Source organism: Gambusia affinis, linkage group LG01 (genome assembly GCF_019740435.1).
Source record: "Gambusia affinis linkage group LG01, SWU_Gaff_1.0, whole genome shotgun sequence".
In the NCBI taxonomy this organism is placed as follows: Eukaryota; Metazoa; Chordata; class Actinopteri; order Cyprinodontiformes; family Poeciliidae; genus Gambusia; species Gambusia affinis.
Window position 1 is genome coordinate 32,459,187 of NC_057868.1, and position 17,155 is coordinate 32,476,341.

Below are 17,155 nucleotides of genomic sequence, written 5' to 3' on the forward strand. Positions count from 1 at the left end.
ATCAGACTTTATTTTAAAATAAAAGAAATCGCAGAGTTGACCATGGTTTGGTTACAATTGAAGATTTCGGTTGTGTAAAGCTTGCGTCCAACAATAATAATGAAAAAATAAGTGATGATTTGATTCAAGAAAAAAAGACATGTAATTGCTCAGTCAAAGAAACAAATATGGAATCATGAGCTAAAAACTCATGATGACTGTTGTAAAATATGCAACAGTGATGAAAATTAGCGAGATATCTGTTCATTTGGGAAAACAAAATACAGATAGTTATGGAATCATGAAGTAAAACCAGAGTGATAAATACTTTGGTTCCTCAGTTGATATGTCTTTGCTGAAGACTGATGTGGCAATCTGCATTATTATCCACATTTTGTCCCCGACAGTCTTTCCCCCCATTTGACATGGAAAAAATTAATATTGTAATTTAGTATTCTGAGGGCATTTTTTTAAAAAAACAAAAAAAAAATTTTTTTGCAGAGCTATTGATCTCTATATTTTTCTTTATTTCTCTCAGTGTGAAACAATTGACCTTCTACAGACTGTTTTAGATGAGCATGATAACCTTGAGCAATGATTTCACGATGTCACAGCATTTTCCCAAAAATTGAGAATAGAAATAAAAAAATATATTACTGCTACTTAAATAATATATTATTACAGTTATAATAATGTTAACCAGAACATTATGGGTTTTTTTTTTGTTTGTTTTCACACATTTGATGCATAAATTTAAATAAAAATATGCAATAAACGCCTATAAAATTTAGCTGTAGTTTTCGATGCTTGTTGAGCAGAATGCAATTCATTTTATTGTTTTTGCTCTTTATGATGTACCACAAAAACAACTAAATGATATTAGCTGGTTAGTTAGTCTAATGTCTAGCTGCTTTACAGACATTTTTAGCTTGCTCGTTGCACTTTGGTTGCTAGAGTTGCTTTAATGAGGGCAATACGTGGCGCATTTTTAGTTTCCACATCAGCATCGTCAATGTTTTTTAGAACCAGAAATATTTCCAAACTGCCAAATTTGTCTTGTGTTATTTCTTTGACATCTCATTTTAAACTTCAGGATCATCCGCTTGGATGTAAAGTTTGAGCGGAAGCTGTAACTTTTATTTTAAAAACTTGCTAAATATCTGTGTCTGCTTACCATGCCTGGTCCTCTGACATTAGTCAAAAATGAAGAAGGGCTTTTTGAGAGTTATTTTAGCCAACCATTTCACCACCAATGCAGCGTCCTCGTTGTCTCCAGCAGCAAACAGTTGATCTCGTTTCTACCACAGCCAGCTCAAGCAGCCCTGTGCTACTGGTTTCTCCTGTGCAATGGAGGCCTGGATGCGTTGGGAGCATCAGGAGACGCAACCGAGATCACCGACTATCACACAAACTGTGACCAATGACGAGCCTAAAGCAGAGAGTTTATAGAATGGACATGAGTTCATAAAGATGTTCATTGTATTTATTCTATTTCTACTAGCTGTCCATGGACTTGTGTTGATTGTTAACTCTTGGGATGCTTTCAGGGGAAACGGGAGCCGGGAGGAATGTGTTCCCCATACTACTGAAACAGTGTTTTTGCTCAGGCCTGATGAATCCTTCTGGTTTGTTTTCTTCTATTTTTGTTTGTATTTTACCTGAGTTGGAGGAGTTGAAAGGGGAGTGTTTTGCTCAGTTGAAAAGAAGAGTTGAGGACTATGACAAAGAGAAAAATAACATTTCCCCTTGAAGAAAAAAATAAAATGTAAAAAAAGTACTTTTTTTTCTGTTAGTGTTTTTTTTAACCATATTGATTGGTGTACATAAAATATGTCAAACCAATTATTTTTATTTTACTACTAAAAACTACAAAATAAGTTAGGATTATAATTAAGAAAGTTTTATCCAATTGTTATTAAACACTAAGCAAATTCACCAATTGAAAACATATCTAAACTCAGTTATTAAATATTAAAAATCTGTTGATTAAAATAAAACAGAGCTTTCCTTAAGTTTACTTCATAAAAAAATTGATTAAGATGCATCATTTATGTTAGCTCTGGAGTGCTTTGAGAAACATGAGGAATCAAGTGTAGCTGCAATGATTCAAACTCTTCTGGCTTCCCTGAGAAACACAGTATTTCCCTTATTATGTTTATAATTTTTATTTAATAATAAAAAAAACAGTTCAATGCAGGCACTCTGACTGTTACAATATTCAATTTAGAATATTTCCATTTATGAAGGTTTTGTATGGAAGCCTGTTTCCACCACTCTGTTGAAAAAAATAATTATCTCATTATTTTGAGATAAATATAGTATCCCATTGTTTTGAGACAGTATCTCATTACAATGAGATAATTAATATTTTTTTTTAACAGAGTGGCAGAAACGGGCTTACAAAGTTTTGCACAAAACCACAAAGGATTTTATTTTTCTTGTAATTTATCCGACATTCCTCTAGGGGTCACTCGTGTCACTGAAGCCTACAGAGGATCGGTGTGAAAACATCAAGAATATATGCAAAAAAACTCCCTGATCTGATCACGTGTTGGTTCCTGACCCCATCCAGACTCCACTACTAAACACCCTGAGACCAAGAATCAGACTTCCTGTTTTGGCACACGCCTCTGATTCCTGATTGAACCAAGATCTAAAGGTAACAAACAGCAGGGAATACTGTTTCCATCTAGAAAGGTCTACAAATCTTTTAGTGGCATAAACTGTAAGATTGGACCACAAAATCCAGAAGTAGTTTTGCTGATTCTCCACTGTTCCTTTCTTGGATCACATTCAGTTGGACTGAAGCTTTGGAGATTCTTTAACCTCCGTCTAGTATTTCTGAATTTTCAATTGATAAATACATTATTAATCCCAAAGCAAAACATTTTTTATAATTGCTCATGTTATCTGAATTTCTTGTAGACAGTGGATACAACTCTTTACAGCACAAAAACCAACTTTTTAGAATGTCAACTTGTACATTTTGTATTTACTAGAGATTTAACAGAGTATTATAGTATTGTTGTACATTTCATAGTGCACAATTAAAATAGCGTACAATATTCATTAATTAGAGCAATTATTTGTTAAATATATGTATTTAAGGCCACATTTTGTACTTTTGATTTGTAACCGTCTGTGTGTTGCTGAGAGTCTTGGCCAAATCTCTCTTAAAAAAGAATTTTTTAATCTCAATGAGACAAACCCGGTTAAACAAAGGTTACATGCACACATACAAACACTTATACATAAAAAGAAACAGCCGACAGGAACAACAAAGCAATTAAATTTGATTCAATAAAATAAGATTGAAGAGTCAAAAAGTTGCAGGCTTTTTTTTTTTTTTTTTTGACTTTCAAAACAACAGTGACATGTGGAAGGGAGTGTGTGCGTGCTTCTGCTTCACGAAGCCAAACCATGAGGGAGCTCAGAACAAGCTGAAGTCTCGGTGTATCAAGGTCATTGTACCAACGAACCTGGGAAAACAACAGTTGGATTATACCGACAGAGGCCTCGACTGGTGGAAAAATATACTGATGTGTGATGGTAGTGATACTCGCTTTGTCATCTCGCTGTTTATTTTAGGAAACCTTTGGCATTGGGTCCAAGGTTCAGTGCTCATGTGTCTCATCCATCCGTACTTCTGGTTTTCTGTCAGAGGAATTACATACAGCTGGTTGGGAACTGGAGGACAGAAGAGGCTTTTAGTTTTTTTTTTGCAAACGTCTAAAGGAGCCCATAACAAATGCTTTTTTTAAAAGTCTGCCAGCTTACGCCTGGGTGGTTGAGCCTTTTTCACCATTTCTGCTAATCGCTCATGACTCCCTTGATGATCATCAACGCTGTAGCAAGGAGGTTGAAGTAGTGCTTTGGTCACTTCTTTGTTTACGAGGGTTCCCTGTTCTTTAACCAATGGCTGAAATTCTCTTCTGACTTTAAAACAGTCATCTAAAAACAGAAATGTTTCCACAGATGAAGCTAATTATTACAGTGACTTAGCTCTTAAACTTTTTTCCCCTAAAAATCATTGTTGCGTGTTTTTACTTACTACAAGGACAATTTGCTAAACTCAGATTTTTATGCTCTACTCAGAATAAAAAAATTAATTATTTAATCATTAAAGTACTTCTGTGTTTATTTATTGTATTTCTGTTTAATTTTTTTACTCATGTCTTTCAATGCATGTCTGCCTAATTTTTGAATAAAGTTATATGGCGCTGGAGTTTGATACTAGTTTTAACTTTTAAATAAATGACTGAACTTTCTTTAAAACTTAATTACAAAACGTTTAACTGAATGCTGAGGTCTGTTTTGACTGAGGTTGCATCCATGATAAATGTAGAGTTCAGATGTAGAGCCTAGCTGCTTCTTACCTTGAGACGGAGGCACTCCCCGGGGATTTCGGAGCATGTTATCACCGATTGGGTTTTGATAACCCATCTGGGTCAAGCCGAAGAAAGCCATAAGTGTTACGGATCCTTTATCCAGTCGATGTCCTGTTCACCACCTAGCTTTAAAAAATAACCATAACTTTGTTTACGTGTTACCTCGGCAACAAACCCCGCCCTCATTACGAATCCTTTATCCCAGGAGTGTCAAACTCCAGTCCTCAAGGCCCGGTGTCCTGCAGTTTTTAGAAGTGCCGCAAGTTCAAAACACTGGAAAGAAATGGCTTAATTACCTCCTCCTTGTGAAGATCAGTTATCCAGAGTCCTGCTAATGACCTAATTATTATATTCAGGTCTGGTGCAGCAGAGGCACATCTAAAAGATGCAGTGCAGTGGCCCTCCAGGACTGGAGTTTGACACCTGTGCTTTATCCAGTCGATGTCCTGTTCACGACACCTAGCTTTCAAAAATAACCATAACTTTGTTTACGTGTTACCTTGGCAACAAACCCGTCCTGTCGCCCTCATACAACAGGACATTCTATCTGTCTATCTATCTATCTGTCTGTCTGTCTGTCTTACAAAAACTCACTAAAATACTCATACATTGAATAACGTTTTCTTGCCGAGACTTTGCTTTTCAATTATCTCTGGCTTAATTAACTGCATGACAAACACACAAGAGGATTTTTTTTTTATTTTTTTTTTTGCTTTTGTATTGAAGTTGTGTTGCTTGCTAATCTTAGCCCAAAAGTCAATCCTTTCTTCTCTGTTGTTAGCAGGTAGATTAAGGAAAGTGCTGCGCATCAAAGAATTCCTGCTCATGCAGTAAATACATCCTAAAACCCCATTAAAGTTATACAGATTTTTGAGAGAGCCACCATGAAATAAAACATAAAGTTTCTTCCAAATGTCGTGTTTACTAGCCTTTACTTCCGAACTTTAAACTTATTATTATTATTATTATTATTATTATTATTATTATTATTATTATTATTATTATTATTATTATTATTATTATTATTATTATTATTATTATTATTATTATTTCAGTCACTGGGTGGGAGAACTGGTGCACCCTGATTGGACAACTCATCACTCTCTTATTAGCAACACAGATACCCACATGATACAAAAACACATAACAGACAGTCATGCATGAACACAATCTAATCTGCAGAGTGGCTCAATTGTCTTTCTCTTTCGGCTGTTGGAGGAAGCGTCAGAGATGAATCCAGACAGGAGATAGAAAGATATTCTTGTTATGAAGAGTTACAATTAAGACAGAAATTCAGTAAAAAAACTACCTATTAAACAATATTAGAAATATATAACCTATGTTGTTCCCTTTTGTTTGAATTAAACGTAGCATTTATCTGAAGAACATATTTTTCCAATTTATGATAATGGTTAGTAATTTTTGACTGAACTCTTTACTACTTATCAGACACTGGAGTCACTATAACTTATAAATTAATATTAGCAAGTTTGAATAAATCCTCATGACGTGACTAATTAACATTGAATTGGTTTGTATTGTTTTATTTATTTATTTTCTTCTGGCATTTACCTCAGACAAACATTTACTAGTCTGAGAAATCCTGCAGAAGGTGCTCTTACTCTCATTCCTCTCACAACCAGTTAAACTTGATCTTACAAGAAATGCAGTTTAAAAGTAAAATGGAAGTTAAAAATAACTCAGCCGAAGTGAAACCAGGAATAAAGATCACATTTCCTGGCAGTCTCACCACAGCTGCATGGCCGAGTCAGATGTTTTTAACCGGTTTGAGCGGTTGCAAACGCTCCTCGATACACACTGACCCGACTGAGCACCTGTGCACTTCATTGTCAGAGTCTCTGTAAGATGTGTGAGGTAAACAGGACAACACAGAGATAAATTACAGCAAAAAGTAAGTACTTTTCTTATTTAATAAAGACAGTGTTGTTAGTTAGTCAAACACAGGTTTGCTAAAGTTATTTTTCAAACATTATGGTCTTTGTAAATGATTGAAAAATCTTCTAACGAATGATTACATCGATGCTTGATCAGGACCTTCCTAATGCTTTTTTATCTTGTCAAAATGAAGTATTAGACTACTTCATTCATTTCCTGATAGGTTTTCTGTCATTGTTAAAATGATTGGGGCTTGTATTACTGTTTAAATAAGACAATAACTTTATGAATAGTCAAATATATGCAAATAAAGGAATTTGTTTTTTCCAAGAATATTGTAGAGGGGATTTTTTAGACTGCAGCTGTTGACCAGGTGAAATAACTATTTAATTTGTTGTTGTTGTTGTTGTTGTTGTTGTCTATAATGTTGCGTTTTGTTTATTCTTCTCTTCTCAGGTCCCCATTTCTCTCTGAATATCATGCATTTTTATTTGCCTCGACACAAACACTCAGTGAAGATAGCATTTTTCAGTTTTCTGTGTTTGTCTTTCATTATACACTTCTACATCAACTTCATAATGACATCACGTTCCCCTCAACTTCCCAAGGGAAGTGTGGGGAAACTCAGAGGATCCGTCCCTGACCAGACCACCATGTTTACAAATTCCTCTGCCCACAAATGTCCTCCTGGATTTTACAGCAAGCAGGAGCTCGGGCCTCACCTTCAGAGGCCTTACCAAGATCACTGGAAACCGGGAGCAGACGGAAAGCCATTCGTGTGGAGCTCTATGACTACTGAGGAACAGAAAGAGGAATCAAGTGGTTTTAAGAAAAACCAGTTCAACCAGTTTGCCAGCGATCGCATCTCTCTGCACCGGGATCTGGGAGAAGACACAAGGCATCCAGAGTGAGTTCATCTCAGGAGAACATAGTTTCTTGGTGACATCACTCTTCAGGCAAGAGATAAATCTATGTGCTGTTAAAAAGCTGCCTCTTAACTTCCAGTCTGGCTCTGACAGCTGCTTGAACCAGAAGTTTTTGAGATGTCCCGGCCTTCCAACCACCAGCGTGATCATAGTGTTTCACAACGAGGCCTGGTCTACTCTGCTCAGGACCGTCTACAGCGTCCTGCACACAGCTCCTGCTGCTCTGCTCACAGAGATCTTACTGGTGGACGATGCCAGTACAGATGGTGAGTGAGATCACTGGTAATTAATGTGGCATCTTAATGCTTTCACATATACAGTGCCTTGCAGAAAGTATTCACAACTCCTCAACTTTCCCTTTTCACGAGGGAAACAAAAACTTATATGTATTTATTTGGGATTTTATGAGAAATACCATCCCAAAAAAGCAGATTAAACCTAACTATTAAATGATCCGTACTTTACGTTTTTTTTTTTTTTTTTCTCATTTTATGGTTACCTTAAAAAAAAAAGTTAATTGCCTCCAGAAGTCACAGAGTAGAGTTCACTTAATTCAACCTCAGTTTAAATCCGGTTTAAATCAGTGAAAGTTTCAGAAGTTTGGTGAACAAACAGCTGAATGAAAATAAAACAATAAAAAAACAAAAGTAACGAAGACCAGAGGTCAGAGCAGAAAAGTAAGGGATAAAACTGTGGAGCTTTTCTTAAACATTTTTCATCAATCATCTAAAAATGGAAAGAACACAACTGCAAACCTACCCAAATCTAACTAACCCCGGAAGGAGATCATTGATCCGAAAGTCTATTGTTACTCTGGAGGAGCTGCAGAGCTCATCTTAAACAATATCAGGGAAATTATATTTGCACTCCAAGCCCTTGTTCTTTATGGAAGATTTGCCATAAGCCTGAAAATGTTCCCAATGAGTCATGTTGCAACACAAGTGGAATAAGTTAATTTGGTCAGGTGGGACCAAAAGTGAATTTCTTGGCCTTGATGCAAAATGTACCGAAACACGGGGCTGGCAGTTGCATTGTGCAACTGTGGAGTTGCATTGTGCTGTAGAGTTGCATTTCTTCATTAAGTGGAAGGAAGCTGGTCAGAATTGACGGAAAGATGTGAGGAGCTAAAAACCGGATGGTGAGCGGCGATTCACCCTCCAGCAGGAAAGGAAGTGATTTGCAGCAAGAGTTGAAAAAATATGGGTTGTGTTAAAATGTTTTTATGTTTGAAAATGCCCTAAATGTAAATAATAATTTGAGCCCAGACTGGAAAGTTTGTGATCATTGAAGGCTTTTGATTCAATCTGACTGAGATTGAGCTACTTTGCAAAGAAGTTCGGATAAATGTTCCAGTCTCTGGATGGGTGAAAGTTACTTCCATGAACATACTACTCTACAAACAGTGAAAGTTAGTACGTACTCATTCAAAGGAACTGCATAAAAATGCATAAAACTTTAAGATTATACAAAACTTTTTGCTTGCCTGTCATGTAAAATCCCAATAACATACTTTTATGCTTGACAAAATGTCAAAATGCTCAAGGGGCATGAATATTTTTGCAAGGCATTGGATGTGTAACATTTCTTCAAAAAGTACTGTCATATTTCAGAGAACAAAAATAGAATAATATGATGAAAACTGAAATTTACTGCTTCTGCATTGGGTGGATATGCAATGTGTAAGTTGGGAAGGAATTTGTCCTCATGTGTTCTGCTTTAACACTGTACAGTTAATTTCAGTTTTAGTGTTTTTGTCATGCTGATAGCCAAATGATAAAGTACTTAAGTGTCTTGTTGCTTAAGATATAATTTGTGTTTAATATCCTGCTGCCCTCTTTATGTATTCAGAATTGTACATCTAGGGGAAAATTCAGTAAGAAAAATTTCCGTCAAGACTCAAAGCTGACAAAACTAAGTGTCTGTTTCATAATTAAGAAAAGGTCTAGAGAAATGTTTTGCTAGTTTATTGTTTACCTTTGCAGAAAGGCCTGCTTACTGGAACACTTACAATTTTGTTTGAGATGTTTTGCAGCCAGCAGAGGTATTGTTCTGCAGCTGGTAATTAAAACTTCACAGCAACTCGACCATCTGAACGTGAAACTAAGATTCCATTTGTGGAAACTCAACATCCAGCCACCCATTGTTGTTACCTGCTTAGGTTGAAAGGGTGAGACTGGCGCCTGTCTCCAGCAATCTTTAAATAAGAGGCGAGTCACATTATGCTGCCTGTCCATCGTAGGGAGAGACAACTATGTACATACACACTAATTCCTGTGTCAATTTTTAGAAACTAATTATCATAACAGTCATGTTTGCGTACTGTGAGAGGAAACCAGAGTATTCGAGACCAAGAGCTTTTTGTGTCGAATCAACTGTGCCACCAAGCAGCAATGGAGACCGAAAAAGAGACAAAAATGTTTGAATTTTAAAATTTTGAAGAAAAGAGATTAGAAGAGATGTGGGTGGTGTTGCCAGTGGCGGTTTCTGCAACATGGGCAACTGCCCAGAGTGGCAACTTGTGGGGGAAAGGACTGCCTCTGGGTGTTAACCCCAAAATTCAGTGGGAAAGGTTATCAGAATGCATTCACCCACTAACTACACTGTTAAAAAAAGTCTCTAATTCATGGTAAAATACTGGAAACTGTAGAGTATTCGAGACCAAGAGCTTTTGTAAATTTCTGGCAACCACAACTGCCAACATTTTACTGTAAAAAGAGAGGTGTTTGAATTTTAAAATTTCAAGAATTAGAAGAGATGTGTGGTGTATACTTAGACACTTCAATTAAAAATCTGAATAAATATTTAAGTGCTTAAAACATGTTTTTTGTGTATTCAGAGTGCAAATATGCAGTAAACCACAACCCTTCTATCAGATATGCATTCACCCACTAACTACACTGTTAAAAAAAGTCTCTAATTCATGGTAAAATACTGGAAACTGTAAATCTGTATTTACACTGTAAATTTCTGGCAACCACAACTGCCAACATTTTACTGTAAATTAGAGGTGTTTTTATTTTACAATTTCAAATTAATCTGTGATATATTGTGTTACTTATACTTAGACACTTCAATTAAAAATCTGAATAAATATTTAAGTGCTTAAAACATGTTTTTTGTGTATTCAGAGTGCAAATATGCAGTAAACCACAACCCTTCTAACTTCAATATAATTCCAATATAAAGACATGCAAAATGCCAGATTTCATTATTAACATTTGCACTCCCTCAGCTCTAATTTTGTATTTATGTCTTCAGATTTCTTAAAGACTCCACTGGATGAATATGTGAAGGGGCTGCAAATAGTGCGTGTCCTGCGTCAGAAGGAGAGAAAAGGCCTGATCACAGCCAGGCTGATGGGGGCTCAGGCTGCACAGGGGGAGGTCCTTACCTTCCTAGATTCCCACTGTGAGTTTGCAGTTTTGTTGTTTTTCTACACTTGATTTTATTTCAGAGCCATTTTTTACTCTGAAGTGTTGATTTTATTTTTCAACCATTTTTATTTTGAAGTGTTGATTTTATTTCAGAGCCATTTTTTACTCTGAAGTGTTGATTTTATTTTCCAACCATTTTTATTTTGAAGTGTTGATTTTATTTTCCAACCATTTTTATTTTGAAGTATTGTTTGTCTGAAAGACTTTAGATTTCCATTGACCAGTATGGGGATTGAACCACTTACCTCAGCGTTATTAGCACCACATCTTGTTTTCCCAAATACATGGTAACTCATAATGTTGAGTTTCCATGGATTTAAAAAAACTTACATGATCTTACCACAATGAAGATTTGAGTAAAGAGCTCATATTCTATTGTTTTTCAAAATCAATGTGCATAACGGTTTAATATACAGCCACCTGTTATTATGAAGAGTTGATTTACTGAAAGACTTTATGTTTCAATTGGCCAGTGTGGGGATTGAACCCGTGACTTTGGCATTATAAGTACCCTTCTCTGACCAGTTGTGCTAACCAGCCACACATAATGTTGACTTATCATCAATGTAAGAAAAACCTACACGATCTTACTACAATGAAGATTTGAAGAAATGCTGTTATGTTTTTCAAAATCAGCATGCTTAAAGGTGTATTTCCCAGCAATATTTTATTTAGAAGTATTCATTTTATTTTCCACCCTTTTTTATTTTGAAGTGTTGATTTTATTTTCCACCCTTTTTTTTATTTTGAAGTGTTGAGAGGACAAATGTTTGGCTTAGCAATGTGTTTTGTTATTGCGATAGTATTTCTATGCAGCAGTATTTCATATAATAGTTTCCAGCTAGTGACATTTTTTTCACTTTTCTTTTTATTTTATAGGTGAATGTTTCCCTGGCTGGCTGGAGCCTCTTCTGGCTCGAATAGCTGAAGAGCCCAGAGCCGTGGTGAGCCCAAGAATCATGCCTATCGATAATCACAGCCTGAGATTTCACAAACCAGTGCCTGAACAGGTAAACTACAGCCGAGGAAATTTTGATTGGAGACTCAAGTTTGGATGGGAACATGTTCCAGACGAAGAGAAGAAGCACAAAAAGAATGAGACATATCCTATCAGGTAAACACAAATAGATACAAAAAAAGACAGTTTAAGTTTCCCCAAGTTGTAACCTTTTAATACAAAGAACAATAAATATACATTACAACTAAATACCCATTAAACAATCTCTGATTTTACTGAAATAATTGATCAATTTACATTTGTTTTTCTTGATAAAGAGGTTGGAGCTCATTTGTGAAGTAATTTTGATTTTTGATTTGCTGGGTTTGCTTAGAAACTTTGAATAATTAATTGAATTTATTGTGTTTAAATTAAAATTACTTTTTGTAGTGCCTTAAGACGACATTTATAGTGGATTTGCACAATATAAACAAAGGCTACATTCACACTGCAGCCTGAAGTGAACCAATACCGATTTTTTTGTCAAATCGCACTTATTTGCCGTGGCTGTTATGCTTCAGACTTTCAAATATGTACGACCTGTATGTGACCTCCAGTGTGAGCTGCAAACCCGCATGCGCAGTAGAGGGCGCGATAACGTCATTCATAGAGAGCGTGCTCAGTGTTTTGCGGAAGTACACATGTATCCTAACTGTGGAGCATATCTTACGATTTTTAAAGTTGCTGTCCGACCGGAGCCAGTTTTTTTTTAACAACTTAACAACTCTCTATTGTTGCCGTGGTTGTTTCTCCCGTTGCGCCTATCAGCGCGCAGAATAGTTGGATGAATGCGACCTGGCCGTTAGCTCACATTTAAATCGGATGCCCAAATGGCCTGGCTCTCATTCGAAAAAAATCCGACCAGTGTTGATCAGACTGTCATGAAAGGTCAGATACAGGTCACATTACGTCAAAAAAACAACAACAAAAAAACAACAACAACAACGAAAAAAATAAAATCGGAATTGGGTCACTTGGCAGTCTGAACGCTGCCAAACTGAATTGAATTGAATTATTTTCTGCTCATGCCATGAATTTACTCAATAAATTAAGCTTGTTTTTGAATCTTAAATAAATATACTGTGACATTTCTGCTGTAAGTAACATTGCCGCCATATTTTACAGAACACCTACCTTCGCTGGTGGCCTGTTCTCTATTTTGAAATCCTACTTTGAGCAAATTGGATCCTATGATGACCAGATGGAGTTCTGGGGAGGGGAGAATCTAGAAATGTCTTTCAGGGTAAGAAATGTACATGAAATGCAGTGCAAATGTATTCATACCATTTAAGCTTCTTAGCATTGTTCTATATTCTATAGATTAGCACAAGTATTGCAGATTGGTTAAATGGAAGGACCCTCCTCCTGGCTCTGATAGGAGCTAATTTTTTTTCCACAGATTATCTGACTTGTATTATACTGTCAAGACATAATGACAGTTTTAATAAATATGTAAAACCCACAAATTTTTATAGAAGTTATAATGCAGCTTTTATGGATAAATAATTTTTTAAAACAATGCATCTCTTTTTCTTGCACCTGATTAATCCAAAATTCTTCAAAATGACATTTTAACAAATAACATTAAGATTTAGAATGTGAAAGATGTTCAAGCATTATAAATACTTTTGCAAGGCACCACATGCCTTGAAAAATTTCTAGTTAAAGTGTTCTCTTGCCGTGTTTTTCAATGTTGCAGGTTTGGCAGTGTGGAGGCCTCTTAGAGATCATTCCTTGTTCTGTTGTCGGCCACATTTTCCGCAAGAAGAACCCTCACAGGTTTCCAAATGGTAGCACAACCATCCTCCGCAACCTGGTGCGTCTGGCTGAGGTCTGGATGGATGACTACAAGTGGATCTTCTATCGCGCAAATAGAAAGGCTGCCTTCATTTTTCGAACAGTAAGAATAAATAATATCTTGAAATTAAGCATTTAATTATTGTTTTCTCATTATTCACATAACCTTGTTGTTTACATGTTTTCATTTACTTCCCAGGACTCATATGGCGATGTTTCTGAACGCCGTAAACTCAGAGAAAAACTTAAATGCAAGAACTTTTCTTGGTACCTGAACAATATTTACCCAGAGGCATATGTCCCTGAAATCAGGCCCATCATCTATGGACAGGTACCTACTGTTTGTGTTTTACAAAAATATTTGACTGCATTGTTAAGATGTTGTCAAGTAATGTATTCAGAGATTCGGATTCACAAACCTCACTTTTCATCATTTTGTTGTTCATTATAATCAAGATAAACAACACCGGTAGCGGCTGCCGGCTGGATGTGGAAAGAGTCGAAAAGCGCTGGGAGGAGGGCCAAATCTTCAAATGTAAGAACCGAGGCGAAGCGCAGGTATTGCACCTTTGGTCAAATCAGCCTTCCTAAGGCAAAATTCCACATTATAATTATTTATCTATTTTAAGAAAGTATTTTTTGAGCTCCTTGGAGTTTATCAATGGAGTCAAGTTTGATTTTGCATTTTGTGGGACCATTTTTTTTGTGAGTAGCTACAGTAAATGCAATTTCAAATTGAAAACTACAAATCAAGCTTTTGTAAAAAACAATGCCAAACAATAATAAAATAGTGCTCATGTACTTCTCATAATATTATTAGACAGACATTTTCATTACTCTCTGTTGGTTTATTATTGATAGTGGACAGCTCCTGAGGATGATAGAGAAGTTACTGGGGCATGATTAAACTTCAAATAGTAATCTAATGCAAACTAATCTGCCCTTTTATTGTGTGAAATTAGGATGTTTGTCCTGCAAAACTGATTTCCTACTTTATCACCCATCAAGCTAGTTTAAATTCAACTTGCAACCACCTTCTTCTTCCATTTGGCATCAGTGTTTTAAACATGTCTAGTTCTTATGCAGATATTTAAAATGCCATAAATAAACCAATCTTTCATTGCAGTAGCAAAGTCTGACGTTGAAAAATTCAAAATGACATTTCATAAGGCTGGAACATACCTAAAGAGGGATATTTGAACGATGTCTCAGATAATCCAGCAATTATTTAGGCCAGACCTAAATCTGGTACTGAGACTGCCAGGGAGGAATTCACTTTCTAAGTAATCATGTTTGTGCTGATTTGGTCTTCAGATCATTGTTTTGTTGAAAGACCCAATAACAACCCATTTTGTAGTTTACTGACAGAGGACATTGGGTTCTTTGTTAAAGGTATTTGGTATTTCAAAGAGTTCATGGTGACAATCACTCCAACTAGGGCCTATCAAACCAAATCAGCCTCAAAACATCAAAAGCTCTTCATATGATTTATCAAGGCACATGAGGTGCTTTGACATATATCATGTCTTGATTGATCAAAACACGTTGTTACTATTAAAGCTTTAGCAGCATTTAGCAAACTTCACATATTTGCATTTGTGATGGTAGGTCAGAAAATGCCTGGTGATATCATCCAATTATAATTATGAAGACTTGGTGACCCTGAGCTACCAGTTTGGCTGAAGTTCTCTAACAGTTTTTGTAATTTTGCAATGCTCTGGCTCCTCCACAATGACTCTTATTTGCACAAACCAAAATGATATGACTAATAATTTATATGTAAAGATTATGGGAAATGTTCAGATTTTTTCCACGGTTGTTTTTGTTTGGATCTATAAATAACCTCATAGAGCAGTTTAAAAATATTAATAATAATGAAAGTGATTACTTTCTTCATCTAAATGTTATGTTTTTTCATTTCTAGTATTTTGAGTATACCTCCAAGAGAGAGATTCGACTCAGTGCTGGCAATCAATTGTGCTTACATGCAGACTCTGAAATGGCTTTGGTTTTTCTTGAGCTGTGCGAATCGAAGGGAAAAGCAGCACAAGAGCAAATCTGGATCTTTACAAAGGTGAATTAATATATTTCCACATCATCTAAACCTTTTGCTGTTACAACACTGGCTTTGTTGCAAAGGGAAGAAGAAAGATTTCCATTTCCTAATTCTTGCTGCTCAGTTGTGCACTTCCTAAATATTCAAAATGACATTCTACATTTTTACTGTTTTTGACAGAAAAACCAAATGAAGAACCCTTTATCAGGCAAGTGCTTGTCAGTCGCTGGTGGCAACGTGATTTTGTCTAAATGCAGATCCACCTCAGAGAATCAGAGCTGGGTCTTCATCCGAGCGAAGTAAGAGACTTCGAGCACGTGGCCTGCCTCTGCTACCAGTGTTTCCTGTGTAAGGTTTAAACATAAACAAATAAGGAAAATGGTTCCAGTGAATCAAATCTTTGTACTGTTAACAAAGAGCTATTAATACTTATCCATTTCACACAGAGACTGTTATCTAAACATTTTTTTTTCTCATCTTTTCCTTCTTGTGGCTCAGACAGGAGATTATTGTAGAAACAAATCAGGGCTGGTATTCAGTCAGTTCAGCATACATGTCATAATTTATATTCTGCCTTAGAGGCCCCCTACTGGATTGGAGTTCCTCAGCAGCTTTGTTTGTATTTGATTGACTCTGTCCATCATATTAATTATGTTTGAATTATTATGCTCTGTCTTTGTGAAGCACTTTGTGATTTTCATCTTTAAAAGATTGCATATCATTTAAATTAACACTTTTACCATCTTAGTAAGTATTGTATTTAATACCTACAATAGTTTCAAACTGGGCTTTAGAGAGCATTTTTCACCACATGATGGAACTTTATTTCTCCTAAATAAAGTTGAATGAAGAATATCTTGAAACCACATTGAACAAAATGAAGTCTTACAGTTTAACTCATTTGAGTTGTACATAGTGTGCACTAACAAGATGCGCTAAAACTTTTTATTGTTGCTCACTTAATTGGTTAAAAATATTTATAGGAGTTCAAGTGGAAGTGGGAATAATATTTGTTTTACTTACTTTTAAGCATATTTTGTATGGAATAGTGAGCATTTGAAAGTATAAACTCAATATGAATGGGTATGTATGAAGTTTAATAATATTTAAAGTCAAGTATATATATAATTTATGTAAGTCATTGCAGCTACTTTTTGACCAACACAATAAAGTTATACATTTGTACTTTGCATTGGTTAATTTATTTAAAATGTGTGTATGTGTGTGGGTACTTTAATTACAGCTCTTTAATTGGGTTGACATTAATGTGGGTTCAGTTTGAAATCAAATTGTGTATTTTCCAAATTCTTTGTCAAAAATTCAACAGGAACAGCCTATAAAGTCAGAGTAAGTTGGAGGTTCTTTGGTGCATTCAACGTGTCTTGGAAACCAAACCAGCCAAAAGGTTAACAGATTGTTTATACCTGCAACTTTTATTATATTCAGTAAACTTGGGAGTCAAATTAAAAACTAAACCAAGACATTGCTGGCAACCTCCAACTTTCACAGTTAACATATTTACTTCATAAGGTGCTCTTACTATTTTAATGATGGGGAATTCAGAGAATCTGACCTCCAATTACAAAGATAACAAACCTCTATGTTGCAGGTATAAACTGTTCATTATGTGGGATTATTTGTATTAAACCAGTGTGGACACAAAGTATATCTTTGGCTTAGAA

At 35.7% G+C, this 17,155-nt stretch overlaps 2 protein-coding genes across 4 annotated transcripts; one reads left to right on the plus strand and one right to left on the minus strand.

The window, feature by feature from the left end:
- Nucleotides 1-3,154: 3,154 nt before the first annotated feature.
- LOC122839113 (testis-expressed protein 49-like) lies at nt 3,155-4,705 on the minus strand. 2 transcript variants are annotated; one of them, XM_044130448.1, is made up of 5 exons: nt 4,664-4,705; nt 4,356-4,493; nt 3,757-3,930; nt 3,543-3,666; nt 3,155-3,458 (listed from the first exon to the last, which is right to left on the minus strand). In XM_044130448.1, exons 2-5 carry the CDS (start codon nt 4,444-4,446, stop codon nt 3,410-3,412), a joined length of 438 nt encoding a protein of 145 aa, XP_043986383.1. In that variant the 5' UTR covers nt 4,447-4,493; nt 4,664-4,705; the 3' UTR covers nt 3,155-3,409. The 2 variants fall into 2 exon arrangements, with proteins under 2 accessions (XP_043986383.1, XP_043986391.1); XM_044130456.1 differs by lacking the exon at nt 4,664-4,705 and having other exon boundaries at nt 3,543-3,633; nt 4,356-4,595.
- A 1,475-nt stretch (nt 4,706-6,180) lies between these two features.
- Nucleotides 6,181-16,659, plus strand: LOC122839104 (polypeptide N-acetylgalactosaminyltransferase 6-like). Of its 2 annotated transcripts, XM_044130425.1 has the most exons (11): nt 6,181-6,279; nt 6,720-7,170; nt 7,283-7,455; nt 10,448-10,597; nt 11,503-11,737; nt 12,746-12,863; nt 13,320-13,520; nt 13,617-13,748; nt 13,874-13,975; nt 15,342-15,491; nt 15,654-16,659. In XM_044130425.1, exons 2-11 carry the CDS (start codon nt 6,743-6,745, stop codon nt 15,774-15,776), a joined length of 1,812 nt encoding a protein of 603 aa, XP_043986360.1. In that variant the 5' UTR covers nt 6,181-6,279; nt 6,720-6,742; the 3' UTR covers nt 15,777-16,659. The 2 variants fall into 2 exon arrangements, with proteins under 2 accessions (XP_043986360.1, XP_043986369.1); XM_044130434.1 differs by lacking the exon at nt 15,654-16,659 and having other exon boundaries at nt 6,189-6,279; nt 13,874-13,952.
- Nucleotides 16,660-17,155: the final 496 nt, after the last annotated feature.

What these genes read in the sequence shown, in the direction of transcription:
- LOC122839113 (XM_044130448.1), bottom strand. Translation starts at nt 4,446, where the DNA reads ATGGCTTTCTTCGGCTTGACCCAGATGGGTTATCAAAACCCAATCGGT. An exon ending in GGGAGTGCCTCCGTCTCAAG is followed by an intron (nt 3,931 to 4,355) that starts GTAAGAAGCAGC and finishes TTCTGTTTTTAG; the next exon opens with ATGACTGTTTTAAAGTCAGA. An exon ending in ATAAACAGCGAGATGACAAA is followed by an intron (nt 3,459 to 3,542) that starts GCGAGTATCACT and finishes TTGTTTTCCCAG; the next exon opens with GTTCGTTGGTACAATGACCT.
- LOC122839104 (XM_044130425.1), top strand. Translation starts at nt 6,743, where the DNA reads ATGCATTTTTATTTGCCTCGACACAAACACTCAGTGAAGATAGCATTT. An exon ending in GAAGACACAAGGCATCCAGA is followed by an intron (nt 7,171 to 7,282) that starts GTGAGTTCATCT and finishes TGGCTCTGACAG; the next exon opens with CTGCTTGAACCAGAAGTTTT. An exon ending in ATCTAGAAATGTCTTTCAGG is followed by an intron (nt 12,864 to 13,319) that starts GTAAGAAATGTA and finishes TCAATGTTGCAG; the next exon opens with GTTTGGCAGTGTGGAGGCCT.